We start from the raw sequence: 17,164 nt of genomic DNA, 5'->3' as shown, positions 1-17,164 counted from the left end.
CGGTGCTGTCTCTCTGCGGAAAACTGCTTGTTAGGGGAGTGGTGTTGCCATAATGTATGACTTTATGTATTTAGGCTTAAATTACCTTTTACAAGATTCCGAAACCTTTACTGAAAATTAGTTTTAAATTACATCATGAATTATGACTGTGTTCGACATATTCAACTATATTAAAAATGAATTTGTGACTTACAATCTTCTAGTGAAACATTAACCACGATCGTTATTGTAGGCTGAAGTAGGCCAAGAGCAGACGGCAACTGTTTAAACTGCAAAGGCAACATTGATGTGCTGAAGAAGGATTTTATTCATTGTACCTCATGCATACACAAAAAGCATTGCACACAGTCAATGCACTTAAAATGTTTATCCTTTCTATTTTTTTTTTAATTAAATCTGTTTCTCTTCCAGTGCTTCCTAGCCTGATAATGAGATTATTTTCTTTCCTTTTCTTTCTCTTTGTTTTAATTATCTGTGTGGTAGAACTGTACAATTCTGCATATTTTCTTCAAATTCATTTCTCAGTTATGAACCCTAAAACTAATCTAACAGTAAGTGAAACTGCAAGTGAAATAAAAAGTTAACAGAAACAAAGGAAGGGAAACGTTTCTGCAATATTAAAGTAATAAAAAATGTAGGTCTCATATTCTCATACCTTCATCAGCCTTCAGCCCAGATACTTTTTGAGGACTTTAACTGTGCTTGTTGATACAAGGACACTCTTGAATAATGTCAGGTTGTTCTCTCTGACCCAAATGTCAGACCAAAGTACCAAGTTTAAGACAGTAATCAACAGTTTTTTATTGATTATCCTTTAACCTGGGTTATCTTAATCTCCACTGGCAGCATTCCCAACAGACTCACACAGTTTGTTTCACACACAGGTTTTTAGTTCACCCACAACCACTTATACCTTGGACCTTTGGCTGTTTGTCATCATTCGATGTGCATGTCATAACCTTTTCATGCATCTCCACTCATCTATCTGCTATATGAGTCCATCTCGCATGTTCTACAGTGCAGACTTAAGAATAGCCATTTAAACCCCTGATGTAGTCTTTTCAGTCAACATCCAGTCTTGCACGGCATGATTAGAGTCATTAGTGGACTACATGGGTCCACTTGCTTTTTATTTCTGCCTGACACACTGATGAAACAACATGATTTAATCACTTCACAAGTTGGTAATGCACGAGAACTTTAACTTCACCCTGCTGCAAAGACCAAACTGATTCATACTCATGCTAAACTTTGATTTCCCATGAATTTGTCATAGAACAATAGACTTCTTTTGGCTTGAAATGACCGGAAAAAGATGAGGGTGAATGCTCATCATTCAGGTTCTTTTCCATCAACAGATTAGTCTCCTCAGCTCCCAGATGTTTGCATAAGAGGCTAAAATTGGCCCTGGTGATGAAAAAGTTGATTATTGACACACAGCCATAGATCTTGTTAATCTGAGCAGAAGCCTCCTCTTTTTGTCACACCAAATCTTGACCGTGGTGCCAGGGATGTTTCACACCTGTGATTTCAGTTCAGATCAAACCGAAAAGCTTGAAAGTCCAGGCCAAACGAGTTAGCTTTAAAAGCACCTGAAATAACCTGATACTTTCTGAATTCTATTAACCTTCCTCATATTACCCGGTAGCCTAACAAATTGGAAATCTGGGCAGTTTCAGTGTATATTTTGGAAGTGACATGAGGAGAACCCAAGAATCAGTTTTATGATTTGTTTCAAAGCAAACTTTGAATACTAATCTAATTGGTGTGGGACATACTAAAATAGGAATACACTTTTATAACTTATAAGAAATAAAAGAGAGAATATTATAAAGACTAAATCCCTGTGGGGGAAAAATAAGAGAGACCAGCAGTAAGAACAATGATTAACTATATATTTTGATACCACTCCCACTTCCATTCAAGGGGTTGGCCCTTGAATGTCTTGCTCTCCACTGGCTGCAGTTTCCACAGAAATCTGTGACTCTCAGTACTCACATATGCCAGTGGACACCGTTAGCAACATGGGGATAGTCGATGTTTTGCTCCAGTCCTTCATTTCTGTCTCCCTGCTGGGGTCTCTGGCTGCCCTGCTGCTTATCTATTTCATCTCATCCTTCATCTTCAGGTCTGAAGAGAAGAGGAAGGAGCCTCCAGGACCCATTCCACTTCCCCTGCTTGGGAACCTGCTGCAGCTGGACCTAAAGAAACCCCACACCACATTATTGGAGGTGAGAAATTTATTAGGAGAGTTTCCTCTCTAGGTTGTTCTAGTACATTATTTTGGTATAGTTTCTCTGTTGTGTGTTAAAGGGAAAGTTCAGGGTTTTTTTTAAAGCTGGACCTTATCTCTAGCTGTATATACGTTAATTTACTGATTGATAACATTTTGGTGTCACTCGGAGTCGTTCAGACGCTATTTAGATCATGTGAGAGCCGCGTATCCGTGTAGTAACGGGAGTGAACGGGGCAAGGCATGCATGTGTAGAAAGCCCCCAATAATAACAACAGGCAACTCTGAACTCACAGTGCAATAGAACTGGCTATTCATATTAAAGTATTGGTGAAATGAAGGAGTTTCATGCCTCATTTAAAGGTTGTATTGGCCTTGTCCAGGTCACTTCCGTTATAATATACGCGGAAATAAGGTTCAGGTTTGAAAAAACGGAACTTTCCCTTTAAATATGAAAATAACATACTTTTCTCAGTTCTCCAAGAAATATGGATCAGTGTTCACAGTCTATTTTGGATCCAAAAAAGTAGTGGTCCTGGCAGGATACAAGACAGTGAAAGAGGCACTTGTTAACTATGATGAAGCGTTTGGAGAAAGAGATGCGATGCATATTCTGCATGAAATCAACCAAGGAAGTGGTAAGGACAAAAGATATATAAATACATTTCTTCTTACACATTTTTGTCAAACTTTTGCACCTTTTTGAACTACTTCAAAGCTTTTTAAAAATATTTTGTTTAAAGATTTCATGCTTTATTTCAGGAATTTTATGGTCTAACGGTGACTCGTGGAGAGAAATGAGGCGCTTTGCGTTGACTAACCTGAGAGACTTTGGGATGGGCAAGAAGGCGTGCGAAGATAAAATCATTGAGGAGTCTCAACACCTCATTAACGCTATTAAAGAAATCAAAGGTAGAATTGACTGCTTTTAGTTTGTTTGAAACTATTTCCATTAACAGAACATTGATTTTTTTCTCTTTTTCTTGTCTGTTTCCTGTCACAGGAGAAGCTGTTGATACAGCAAAATCAGTGAACTACGCAGTCTGTAATATTATCTGCTCCATGATTTATGGCAGCAGATGTGAATATGATGATTCAGAATTTACATCTTTAGTAGATCGATTAGGCACAAGTGCCCAACTGTTGGGCTCACGGTCAATACAGGTATGATTTAACACTCCTGTGAGGCCATTACAGTGTCTGCAACTTGGAAAAAATATTCATAAATCATAAATTTTTGCAACTGGGTAAATACTTTTGTCCCACACTCTGTTGTATTATTACTCACACATGTGTAATATTTAACAGGTGTACAATATATTTCCATTTTGCAAGTGGATTTCCAGCAGGAGGCACTATTATAAGCTGCATGCTGCCAGTAGGAAACATGCCATGGCCCTCATCAGTCAGATGAAAGAAACCCTCATCCCACAGATGTGCAGGGGATTTGTTGATGCTTTTCTGGTCCGCAAGCAAAACCTGGAGGTTGGAATCTGTGTAATCTATAAAAAGTGACACTGTGTGCTGGTTAGCTGGAGCTCAGTGTGAAATGTGCCCTAACCAAGTAGTTTCTTTTAATATCCAAACCTAACTAAACAGCAGCTATATTCATGTTAGACACAAAATTGAAGGGAAAAAGGCTACAAATGGCAGTGGATTAGGAGGTGCAAAGCATAGCGTTAGATGCTCCGCGTTGGCAGAACTAACAACCGCTAAGGGACCTTTTAAAATGTAAAAACAGCACGTTACTGGGGGCAGGATACTCGATATGGTGATGGTGTTATGAACAACCCTTTTACAGTAAAAGTCTGTTACATTTCAACTTTGCATTCAACAGGGACTTTGTATAGGAGCAAAGCAGAGTTTAGATACATATCATTGTACACCATTTTAAATTCTGTTCACAGTCCCCAAAGGAACCATTTCATATTTATTCCCAAGTTGTTGTATTTTTTTGAAGCGCCTATGGGTTATCCTTCCTATATGGCAGTTAAAGTGCTGTAAAGTACAGGAATAAAGACGCAACAGCTATTTGGACAGATCTGAACAAGTCTGCATGACTAAATGAGGACTTTTAATTTGGAAATGTTTTACTCTTTGGCTTTGACATTAGTCTTGATACAAAGCACTAAAGTAAATGTCTGGAGCTATAGACATGTTTTATTACAGGAAACACAGCTTCAGTCTCCCCTGTTTTATAGCCTACACAGAGCAGAGGGAGAAATGATCATGATTGTATTCTTTTCAGTAATTTAAAGCTCAGACGTGTCTGAAACTTGCACATTGCTTCTAGTTTTCTTTTAGAACCTCTACAATGTTTATACAAACTCTTGCTCTGTGTTGTAGGTTTCAGGCTTGTTTTGCTGGTTTTGGACAGTGAATTCCTTTTGATTCGAGACTTACCAACTCCATCGTTTAATTTTCCTTGAGGTCAGATTTTAGGGAATCTAAATTTTAGGGAATTTCCCCCTCAAACTAGGAATTTGAAAAAACCTCTGTAATGCTGTATATAACAGTTTAGGAGACATTAATAAGAAAAATATATTATTTTAGTGGATGGCAGAGCATTAGGATGCACTGGTGTACGTCCATCTTTAAGCTAGTAGATCAACTTTTTATTAGAAGTAGAATGTGGAAAAGTTTTAACCTCCATCAAATGTTGTTGGATAACTATGCAGGTGTGTGTTTATGTGCAGGAATCTGCGATTACCAAAAATCACTACAATGAAAACAACCTTTTAATGACAGTTTTGCATCTGTTTGCGGCCGGGACTGAGACAACATCAACTACTCTGAGATGGGGACTTCTGCTCATGGCAAAGTATCCAAAGATCCAGAGTAAGGAACTTATTCCCAGTGTGAACACACCAGCAAGCTGTTTGATACGCAGACAACCATGACAAATACCGTCGCTCGTACGTTTAAGGCCATCGTTTAATAAAATGTGAGAAACTTGGGTGAATGATCATTTTGCTTCATCCTTTATCTGTTCATGTTTTATCACAAAGAGCAGGTCCAGGAGGAGCTGAGAAGGGTCATTGCAGATCGGCAGGTGCAGGTCGCTGACAGAAAAAACCTGCCCTTCACCGATGCTGTCATCCATGAGACACTGAGGCTGACCAGCATTATTCCCATGTCACTTCCTCACAAAACGAGCCGGGACATCACTTTCTATGGTCACTTTATTGGGAAGGTTAGACTGGATAAAACAGCAGTTGTTACAGGTTTGCCAGTTGTGAGACACTCACAGATGCTTCATCCTCGTAATCCCTTAACATCTTGTGGTGGAGTGACACCATACTGGCCTCTGCTCAGGGAGACTCACTTTCACTACATATTGTCCAGTTTTTTTAATGCAACAAACTTTTACCAATGGAACATACCAACCGAGCTTCTTTAAAACATTTGTAGCATACATAATGAAAGAATACAATCATTTGCCATGGAAAGCATTTTCAATCTGTGCATTGTAATTTTTTAAGGGAACCACAGTGTATCCTCTCTTGACGTCTGTCCTACATGACCCCACTGAGTGGGAGAAACCTAACACCTTTTATCCGGCTCACTTCCTGGACAAAGATGGAAATTTTGTCAAGCGAGATGCCTTCATACCGTTTTCAGCAGGTTTGTGAGCTCAGACATCGCTGTTGAGGCTGGATTTACTGACAGAAACTTCAGTTTGTCATTCATTTCCTCATGCAGGTCGCAGGATTTGTGTTGGTGAGAGTCTGGCCAGGATGGAGCTCTTCATCTTCTTCACCACCCTCCTGCAGCATTTCCGTTTCACTCCTCCACCTGGAGTTTCTGAGGATGAATTAGATCTGACTCCACAAACGGGCATTACTCTCATCCCTTCAGCTCATAAGCTCTGTGCTCTTTCCTGTATGTGAGTTCAGCTCTGGTTAGTTAAAAAGTTCAAAAAGAGAACATTTTAAATATGCCAAACACATATGTACGCCTTATTAAAAAGATATGCTAAGCTGCTGCTGAAATGCAGCTTTTTTTCTTTAGATTATCTGTAATTCAGGTCAATATTCAGATGAAAAATCAGCTTTCATGTGCTTGTGCAGGAGAATCAGAGTGAGAAGTCATTTTTTTAAGAAGATAATGCTGACTGTGTCGACCAGTATATGTCATTCTCACACAAGCTCACAGATGTAACAATTTGATCAATATCTCAACAATAAACCTACAAATGCCGCACTACTACGTCTCATAATGATTTCTGAGGTTCCATCTCTTTTTCACATCATTTAGTAACCATATTCATCATTGAAGCCATAACATAAAGTGGGAGATGAGATATATCTGAGGACATCTGTGGAAAGTAAGCTGAGAAACTGATTAGAACAAGGCCTCAAAGCTAAAACGAAAAGAAGGCTGAATTAAGTAAGTAAGTAAAGAGCATTAATAAACCAAGGTCCAACAAAACCAGCACATAGATAAACCAATATATAAAAACCTGTCGATGATTACAAAAGTACAAATCTTTACATTTGTATGTGAAAAGTGTGACAGTCTATCAAAGATATGGTCACGATGTCAACAGCTGACAGGGGGGAGAATTATTTGACCTTTTGATTAAGTCTGAGTATTGTTGTTTATGTTAATGAAAGGAGCTAAATCGATAAAAGAGCTTTAAGATGTGCAGTACCCTCATTTAACAACAGGGGGCCCTAAAGCCCATTCTGACACCTGATCAATCCACTGCTGAAAGCTCCAGGTTACAGTTTGTGTTACAGCTGACCTCCCATGATGCACCTCTTCTCCCTCCATGTACATATGACATCATCGTTGTCATTAACTTGTGTTTCTCTCTCTCAGCAGGTATCTCTGGCCTGGTGTTACGGTGCTTGTTGTCCCCTCTTTCCTGTCCTCTCAGCCCTCAGCTGGTCGAGGCAGATGGCCGACCTTCCTGGTTCTGGTTCTGATGGAGGTTTCTTCCTGTTAAAAGGGAGTTTTTTCTTTTCACAGTCACTCAGAACGAGGGATTGGATGCACCAGTGTGTACGAATCTAAAGAGAAAAATCCTCAGCTTTCATGTTCCAAAGAGGTCAGCTTCACCACATGTGGTGAATAATTAAGTCTGTACAACAAGCTGATGTTCTTGACTGTCATATAAGCTGGATTTTTACACCATAAACATCAACTGGTGGATATTTAATGTGTTGTGAAAATGATCAGAGATGGACCAATGCAAAAAGGTTAGGCTGCCAGTTTTTTTTTAAAAAGTGTAGAACTACAGAGTACTTTGTGGTCCTTAAACATGATCAAAGTAGTGAAACTTCCACCCTGGACAGGTCGCCAGTCCATCACAGGGTCACACAGAGACGAGCGAGACAAACAGCCATGCATACTCACCTCTAAGGTCAGTTAAGAATCACCAATTAACCTCACACGCATGTTTTGGGATGATGGGACAAAGCAGGAGGACCCACGGGAATAAAATTCTAAAGCTTTGGTTGAACAAATTCAACTAAAACTCTTAATTTTCAGCTTGTTTTCGATGTTAGCTTAGCTTCCCCAAAGAGATATTTGAAACAGATGGTGAAAACCCTTCTTTTTGAGCATAAGGAGGTTGCATGTATGAAGAAATTAAACTGGAATGAAAGTAAATGAAAGCATCAGCTTTAACTGCATCGACTGTTCATCTGACCATGTGACGTTTTCAACACTTTAGATGAGGAGCAACAAACAGTGTCAAGAAACACCTGAAACAAGCACGTGAAAACAGTTTAATATTGTACAATATTTTAGCACCTTTGGTTTGTGGTAGATTAAACTTTAATAAATGGCCTTTTTTACAAATAAGTAATAATTTCCACTGAACACTTTTGAAAATGCTGATGCTTAAAGGGGAAATATTGACAAGAAGCAGAAGTTAAAAGTTATGAATTATAACACATTTATCATACAGTCTTACATACAGTCAGTAGCCTATAGAAAATGTTACCTCTGCTTTTTGCAGTGATACTATTGGTCTACTCCACCCCCTTCTGGACAGACATATATGGGAGTATGTTTGCTGGTGCATACATCATTCATACATAACATGGTTCACCAGTGAATTACCCCCAGTGCACCCAGTTTGACAGGTTAAAAAAGATTAAAAAGAACCAGGGACAAATTCCCCTTATCAGACACCAGGGTGAGACATCGATGAAGGGCTTCAGAAATATCAATAAAACGTAGAAAAACATGCATTTAACATGCGTTTAAGGGCCTATATGTACAAATCAGCGCCATGCTTTGCGTTCAAACCAAACTTTTAACAGGATGCTGGCTAAGCAATGGATCTGTAGTTATCTAAACTCGCCTCTTTACTGGCTTTTCTCTTAGTAAGTGGCATTAACAAAACAGTTGATATTTAATCTGGCAAGAAGCCACAACATGTAAAGCCACTAAACAAATGGGAAGAAGAGTGGCCATCTGTAAGCTGTTATAAATATAAATAGTTGTATGAAATGTTCCAGCAGTGTAACACAAAATGGTTTCATGGCTTCAAGCTTCCCTTTCTCATGTGTGCATTCACATTGTAAATAAGTGCATATTACAGGTCTAATGTGGAAGATTTCGGGCCATTCGGTGTTTTATTGTCAGTCTCAGCTACTGAACCTGGTGGTGTAACATGATAGATTACAGGAAGAAAATCCTGCTCCACCTGTAGATTTAAATGTCTCCCTATCTGTTCACATTATTTAGATAGCACCAATTTAAAACACTGTTCACTCAGAAGTTATCTGTTTATTCATTCATCCATTTTCTGCTGCTTATCCAGAATCACAGAGATCCCCAGACTTCCCTCTGTCTACCAAGTCTTCCAATTCTTCCAGGTGAGGTGTTCCCCAGACAGCCAACAGATGTAATCTCTCCCTCCTCCCACTGGGACATGCTCAAAATAAATTCCCCCGGGAGGAGTGTGGAAGTCCTCCTGATCAGATTCCTGAACCACCTCAACTGGCTCCTTTCGCAGTGGAAGAGCAGCAACTTGTCTGAGCCCCTTCCTGATCAGAGTATCTCAGCTTATCATCGAGGACGGGCCAAGTTACCCCCGTTAGGAAACTCATTTTGTTTACCAGTATTTGTGGTCTAATTCTCATGGTCACGACCCACAACGTATTAGCTGATGGACTGACCACTGATAAACCAACAGCTTTACGTTTCAGTTCAGCTCTTTCTTCACCACGACAGACCTTGAGATACCTGAACTACTATCCATCCGTCCACTTGAGGCAACAACCAGCCCCTGACCTGAAGTAGACGATCCACTCTTTTCTGACTGAGGAACATGGCCTCAGAATTGTAGCTGTTAATTTCCATCCCAGCTTTAAACCACCTAACTGTACACTGGAGGTCTCGGCTTGACATACTGTGAACCCTCTGCCTCTCAGCTGCACCTGGTTGCTCTGTCCATGAAGGACATGAACAGAATCTGAGTCCAACACCCACAAGAAACTGGTTTCAATCTACTTCCAACAACACAAAGCAAGCTTTCTCTCCAGGTGTGCGGGATCCGAAAGGCCCACACACACTTTTCTGGGCTCCAGCGTAATGACAACAAAGTTATTCTTAATTTTTCTTGAATAAAGAAGACATATTTGGATGTGTTTTTCCCCCTCAACCTTCCACACTGGAACTGTAAGATTAATAAAATATAAAACTCTCTTTAAGCTTTGAACTCTGTACAAAAAGAAAGCTTAAAGCTAATTATGTGAAATAGACACAACAGCTTTAGATGGAACTACGCTCTCATCTGTGCTTTTGGATGGAAGCGTAGAAGTTGCTGGGATCATCGGAGGCTCCGGCAGAAGGGGCGGAAGCTTTAACAGTGCTGTATGTCACCATGTCTTCTTCACGATGTTGAACCTGTAAGACGAAGAAAAGAAAGGGTTATGACCATACTCCAGTTGTAAAGATATGTTTGTACTGGTGCAGTGGGTGACAAACACTACGTCATTATCACATACACAAGATTAAGCATGACTATTAATAACTGATAAGACAGCTCACCCTGCCCCTGGTGTTGGGGATGTTGTTGTAGCTGATGGAGGCGTATGCAACAGCATCTGCAGCTTCAGTCTGCACAGAGAAGACAGCCAGAGGAGGATTATACAATCATGTACAGACAAAGATGAGGCAAACCTGGCAGAAACTGGCATTTTGTACTGAAAAATAAAACCTGGGCATTCAGCATAATGGTTATTGGGGCTCCCTGCTCTCCTCATAAAGTGTTTCATGCATGATTATAGTTGGTACATTTATCTGTAGATGACTGCGTCTTTAAAAACTCTTTCAAGTTGAGGTTTCTTGCAACACTTTGTATTTTTGGCGTTCCTGTTTCTTGATTCTACTTCCTCTTAGAGTCATGGTAAAAAAGAAAGCTTCCCGTCTCTCTAATTCTGATCTTTAAGAACACAGGACGTAGAGATAAAAGAATAATTTTGTTCTTACTAAGAACAACATATGATGTTCTAATTATTTGCTTAACTAAAACTAAGCCACAATGCTGAAGCAGTGTAAAAAGCCCTGACTCTCACCCCTCACTGCTTCCACAGGAATTAAGAGGGGAAGCAGAAGTTTTGTCAGTTTGCTGACCTGCAGCATTCAGGTGTGTGTTAACACGATGCCAAGGAGGAAAGACATCAGCAATGATCTTAGAGAAGCAACTGTTGCTGCCCATCAGTCTGGGAAGGGTTATAAGGCCATTTCCAAACTATCTGGAGTCCATCGTTCTACAGAGAGAAAGATTATTCACAAGTGGAAAACATTCAGGACAGCTGTCAATCTTCCCAGGAGTGGACGTCCCAGCAAGTTCACCCCAAGGTGAAAAAGCCCAGAGCTACATCTCAGACTCTACAGGCCTCAGTTAGCATGTTAAAGGTTAAAGGTCATGACAGCACAGTTAGAAAAAGACTGAACAAGGATGGCTTGTTTGGAAGGGCTGCAGGAGAAAGCCTCTTCTCTCTAAAAAGAACATGGCAGCACAGCTTAGGATTGAGGAGTTCTGAGGGTTGAAAAGAAGAGTGGGAAAAAATTCTCCACAGTGCAGTGAAAGACTGATATCATCACACACAGAATGACTACACGGAGCTTCTGCTTTCTTTTTTACATGACTGCATTTCATGGTTTCCTGTTGTTTCCTCTTTTTAACTTCTGAACACCCACATTTTTTCAACACCCTTTGCCACTTCTGTGTGCTAGCTGCCCTGTCTTTAAATAGCATCTTTGCACATGTTTTATCTGATAAAAACTCCTCTAGTCTGTTCTGCTCTGCAGAAGCAACATCAGCTTTGCCCTTTGTCTGATTTGAACAAGAAAATTAGACTGAAAGGTGAGACTGAGCATTGAAAACCTTCACACAAAGACACGTAAAATGTATGATTAGTGCATATTTTCACGTGTGACCTCACCATGTCCTGACTGGTTTCTGGATCAGACGGAGCCATCACAGGGTTTAAGCTGAGCTCCTGAACAAACAAGTACAGTTAGAGGTTTGTGTTAACAGCGACGTACGACAACTGAAATGGGCAAATATTTGACCGTTCAGACTCACAGCTTTGTCACCCATCTGTGTTCTGTCGCCTGAAAAGAAGAAAAAAAGTCAAATTTACGCTCAACATTGAACGTCCAAGTTTAAAAAAACTCTCTGTTTCTGAAAGTTTAGTCTGTGTTTGTTCTCACGTTTATTTCTCCTCCATCTTATGATCAGCACAACAGTTATTAAAAGAGCTGCCACACCGATGGCCACACTGCTGTAAATGATGACTGCTGTAATCAGAGCAAGGAGGGAAAGTCAGGAAGAAGAAAATGCTGCTGTTTAGTTAAAGTTGTTGCTTCTACATGGCAAACCTGTATCTATAGCTGCAGGTGTTGCTGTAGCTGATGTCAGTAGGGTTGTTGGTGTTGTTGGTGTTGTTGTTGTTGGTGTTGTTGTTATTGATGTGTCCACTCCTAAAACATGACAGGAAACCACAGAAAATATGTCATATTTACTGAAATCAGCACATAAATAACAAACAGAGATGCCATTCTTCCATCTTCAAAACTACAAACACTCCAGTTTTACATTTCACGGGAAGATGGGATCAACACTCCCCGATGAACTCAGTTCAAATGTTTCTCATGTTGTTTTCATATGATTCAAGTATTGAATATACGTCACTTTATATCTCAGTGACTGAAATAGGATGAAATGACCAAACAAATACTGTCATCAGGCTTTTATAATCATTAAAATCAATATTTCAGCCACCTCATGATATGTTCACAGCCTCCATGTGTCGTCACAGAGCAACATAATGTGTCCATATCAGTGTCTTTGCGTTGAGCTTCTTCACTGTGACCATCATTATTGGGATGTTTCAGAGTGTTATAATGAGACAGTTCAGGGTGAAAACAGCATGATGTAAATACTCACTGTGAGAAACAGACAGTTTAACCGAAGAGTCTGCAACCTGCTGTCCTGATTTGTTAAACGGTCTGCAGTTGTACTGACCAGCATCCTCCCGTGTGACCTTCTTTATAACCAGAGAGCAGCTCGCTGTAACACTCAGTCTGTCTGATTTAGTTTTGTCAGCACTGTGAATCTTCCCATATTCAAACAGTGTCACTGCTGGTGTTCGGCCCTCAGTGAAGAGCCACGTAGTACTGTTACATTCATGAAACTCTTTAAAATCTTCACAAGGCAAAGTGACATCATGTCCAACAGTCACATCCATGTTGAGGGTTTGTTGAGTTAATGCTGAAAATGAGAGAAAAATAAAAATCAAACTGAACCAAAACTGCAGCTGTTATGTTCTTACTTAATGTTTTATTTTAGATCCATATTTGAAGAACACACTAAACTCATTGTGTTAGAACAGCCTGGCCTCATGAAACACTTCATTAATAACACTCCAGAGCAACGTTTGTCATTACTTCATCAGGGTTTCCACTCTTTACTTAAGATTATTTTACAGGACCTTTCCAGGACATTTTCAGCTGTTCCAGTATGACAGACACTGATAAACCCCCCGTCCCCCTCATGCTTTGGAAAAGTTCTCTTTTCTGCAGTTGTACCTTGTATTTTGGACATTTATCCAGAATTCTTCTGTGTTTATTCCTCTCCCGTCCCCCAGACGTCTGTTTAAGACGCTTTTATCCAACGTGACTTACAGATGAGGATATAACATCACAGCTAACGTCAAAGCTAACAATGAGCTACATAGAAGGAAACCACCAGTCAGACTCTGTCAGAGGTGACAGAGTAGAGATAGAGAGCAGGCATAGAGGGAAGTACAGGGTAGGAGATGCTCCCTGAAGAGCTGGGTCTTCAGGAGTTTCTTGAAGAAAAACAGGGACTCTGTTCTGGTAGCGCTCGGTAGGTCATTCCACCATCGTGGAACGACACATGAAAAGAGTTAAGCATGTTGTAGTTATGTCTGATTTAAAAGATGTGCAGTTTAAGGCTATAACTTACTAATTATGATATATTTAACACAGAATTAGTCAAACACACCCACAGATTACAGTGTGTCACTTCATCAGTGTTTGGACAGTTCTCACCTCAGCTTTCTCTTCTATTTTCTCTCCTGTACTTTATCCAATAAAACTACCCTAAATTATTCAAAACTGAACAAATGTATTGAGTTGCATACGGGAAAAAAAAAAATCCCTTTTGTGCCCCCCCAATCATTACATCGAATCTGCACCCCTGGGTACTACATGCACCTCCTCCTCGCTGCTTTACAGTGTTGAATGAGGTCCTTTTATTCTTTGCCTTATTATTCATTATTTCATCTTCCCATATTTTATTCTGCATTGATTACCATAACATTTTTTTTGTTGTTTAATCAACCTACCAAGCCTTTTAAATTGCATTTTATTTGTTTAAAAGTAACAAAATAAAGTCAAATTGACGGCTAATTACATCCAGCCCAGTACATCTGTCTTCGGCGTTGGTTTTCTCGTCTGAGTTTTCCCTCTTGAAAGCGACTTGCCAGCCAAGGCTGAAGAGCATGCCCTACCCTGGTTTGTTTCTCAGAGGTTTTCCTTCCCGGGGCTCCTAACATGCATGTTTTTGGATGGTGGGAGGAAGCCGGAGTTCCCGGAGAGAACCCACACACACATGCAAACTCCACACAGAAAGGCCCCAGCTGGGAACTGAACCTGGAACCCTCTTGCTGTACTAACAGCCACCGTGCAGTAAAATTGACAGATTGATAGCTAATAGCTCATTTATCCATGTTATATTCATTTCATTTATGCTAACAACATCAGAAATAAGAACCAGCTCCTCAAATGAACATGTAACATGCAGTTTTCACTGCGTACTTCTCTCATCTTAGGCCCCTCTTCCTGTGGTCTGTGGGCTTCTCTTTTGATAACTACTTTAATTGGAAAGTAGTCAGTTTAAGACTATATGAAAAGTAACAAATATCTCTAATTTATTCCTTAATTTATTTTGCAGGACGTGTGGGAACCCTGCTTTATATCATGTAAAGTTTAAATTGTGTGTAAAATATACAGAAAATGAGCCAGAAACAATGTGTAAAACCACAGAAACACGATGGGTGAAAACAACCCGTAAACTTCTTTCTCTTCTATGAATGTTACCGTTTAAACTCTCAGTAGTTTTATCAACAAAGAGTATTTATCTATTTTTAGATTAATGATATGTTTTCTTACCTGTAAGTTGAAGCATCCATGTCAGGAACAGAGATAATTTAAATGATTTGGGTTCAGTCATTCTGCAGTTTTCTCTGACTTGTTCTCTCGCTGTCAGCTCTCAGAGTGTCTGAAACTGAACTCTAACAGTCAGATGTGGCGTCTACTTCCTCTGATTAAAGTCCCCTCCTCACTGTGACCACAGAGGTTTTTTTTATGTTAGCAGCTCATACAAAGTCCTCAGTTCAAGTAAATATGTGAATAAATATTTCAGTATTTTATGAAAATTAGTGACCTGGGAACACCTCTGGGACCCCCTGAAAAGCTGAAGGAAATGGCCGGAGACATCTGGGCTTCTCTGCTCAAGCTGCTGCCGCCAAGACCCGACCCCCGGAGAAGTGGCAGAGAATGGATGGATTTATGAAAATTAGAGGAAGTCTACATTATGTCGTCAGATGTTTTCTTGTAGCAGCCCTAACTCACGGGTTAATGAAGCCACAGAATACTTCAGCTTTTGTGAAACAACAAAGATAAAATGTGTTGGTGGTCTGACACCAGTTGGTTTCTCACCTTAGCTCTGAAGCCATTTCTCTATGTTTAACTACAGGAGAAGTGCGTTGGTGAGAATGTGGGTGAAACAGCAGCATCAAATATGATCATCATCATTTTTATTTTAACGATCGAAATCATTCTTTTCCTTTAGAATAATAAGAAAATGTTGGTTTTTGCTGTCCAAACAGTGTTTGTTGTCCGATGCAGAAGAATGTTTAAAGACTCCACCTCAGCTGTGATTCTGCTTCTTAATCATTTAATTTATTTAATTTAAATGAATTAATTCTAACCTAACCTAACCTACCACAGCAGCAGAGATCTGCAGCTTTCTGTCTGAAATGGTGATCAGACGATCATCAGAATGAGTCAACATAAGATATCTATCTTAGTTCTCTAAAACTCTATTTTTATAACTCTCAGCAGGCGGTGCTGAGAAAAAAAAGTTCTTCTCGGCACTCAACTCGCAGCTTTGGCTGCAGCTATCATTTCGTTTCTTTTCCTTTTTTTTTTTTTTCATTTTTATCAACAATACTGTAACGGACCGTGTATACACTGCGGCTGTTTGGGTTGTGTTCGGGCAGGTTGTGCTGCAGTGTGTGGGGCCGCGGGACGTCTGGAGGGTAGTGTTGTCAGAGGGGTGGTGGGGTTGTGTCCGCGGTGTGTGTGCGTGTGTGTGCGCGTGCGTGCGTGTCGGGAGAGAGAGGTGAGACGTGACAGGGCTCATGCTAATAACGCTATATGCCGGTTTGATTGCGCGTGTTACTGTTTTGGCTGCGGCCCACGACAGCCTGTGTTCAAGATGAGGAATAAAGAGCAGCAGAACCAGCTCATGCTTCGTAGCTCCTTTATTCCAGGTCACTTCAATATTTTTGCACAATGTGTGACGGAAATGGCAGGCCTGTTAAAACCGAGCAGTTGATCCCAAACTTTGGACATATTTTGCCTTTTGTGGACGGTCTCTTCGCTCTCTTCCACAGCGCCAGCTTGTTTTGGCTCTGAGTCGGTGCGTCATTGTTTACAGTCCGTGTTGAAAACGATCCCCGGGGCGGAAGACAAGTGACAACTTAAACGAGTATTTAATCGAGTATTTTATGTACTTAAATTACTTGAGTACTCGTTGCAGCTCTATTTGCAACTCGGTACATCGACAAAAAAAGATATATATACTTGTAATCAACGAGTGACGATACATCATGCATTTATTTTTGGGTAAATATATTTTTTGAGTGCAGCAGCACCGCCAGCACCCCTATTTCCGGCGGTACTACTCCATTGTGACTGAAGTGCAAATCAGCCTTTTGCACACTAAATGGTTAATTTGCCTCTTTCATAACAATATTGTGTGTTTTTTATGAATCTAAAAGATAAATACATCTGTGTAATTGGTATTGACTGTGTATGTACATAAAACTCCAACAAACACAAAGAAGGGGTTGATAAGAGGATAAATCATAACTTTGATATCATGCTGTCCTCATGAAGTGAAGATAAGAGGCGTGTGAGACTGAAAGTTGGGCGGTGACGGCTGCATTTTCTCATTTCTTTCTGTTTAAGGGAAAATACTGCCCCCAGTGGTAATAGTGCACAGATACTTCAGAGTGAATTAATAATTTTTCCATTTTCATAGATTTTCACTTACAGCAGGTTTTTAAAAAACCCATTTTGGGCCACTGTTCCAGCACCAAGCTTGCAGAACAATATTTGCACCTTTTCTAGTATTTTGAAAGCACTCCC

General features: G+C 40.1%; 2 protein-coding genes across 2 annotated transcripts; one reads left to right on the top strand and one right to left on the bottom strand.

Moving 5' to 3' along the window:
• Positions 1-1,984: 1,984 nt before the first annotated feature.
• Positions 1,985-6,429, top strand: LOC140266756 (cytochrome P450 2K1-like). Its single transcript, XM_072361856.1, has 9 exons — positions 1,985-2,231; positions 2,709-2,871; positions 2,996-3,145; positions 3,237-3,397; positions 3,542-3,718; positions 4,930-5,071; positions 5,242-5,426; positions 5,716-5,857; positions 5,936-6,429. The coding sequence occupies exons 1-9, from the start codon at positions 2,001-2,003 to the stop codon at positions 6,121-6,123; spliced, it is 1,539 nt and encodes a 512-aa protein (XP_072217957.1). The 5' UTR covers positions 1,985-2,000; the 3' UTR covers positions 6,124-6,429.
• A 5,417-nt stretch (positions 6,430-11,846) lies between these two features.
• Positions 11,847-15,014, bottom strand: LOC140267580 (uncharacterized). The gene is made up of 4 exons (XM_072362894.1): positions 14,900-15,014; positions 12,596-12,974; positions 12,083-12,225; positions 11,847-12,001 (listed from the first exon to the last, which is right to left on the bottom strand). Exons 1-4 carry the CDS (start codon positions 14,958-14,960, stop codon positions 11,847-11,849), a joined length of 738 nt encoding a protein of 245 aa, XP_072218995.1. The 5' UTR covers positions 14,961-15,014.
• Positions 15,015-17,164: the final 2,150 nt, after the last annotated feature.

This window comes from Leuresthes tenuis, unplaced genomic scaffold (assembly GCF_036924035.1).
Source record: "Leuresthes tenuis unplaced genomic scaffold, fLeuTen1.0.hap1 SCAF_13, whole genome shotgun sequence".
Lineage (NCBI taxonomy): Eukaryota > Metazoa > Chordata > Actinopteri > Atheriniformes > Atherinopsidae > Leuresthes > Leuresthes tenuis.
Note: the sequence above shows the minus strand (reverse complement) of the source record. Positions and strands in the feature narration are given on the sequence as shown.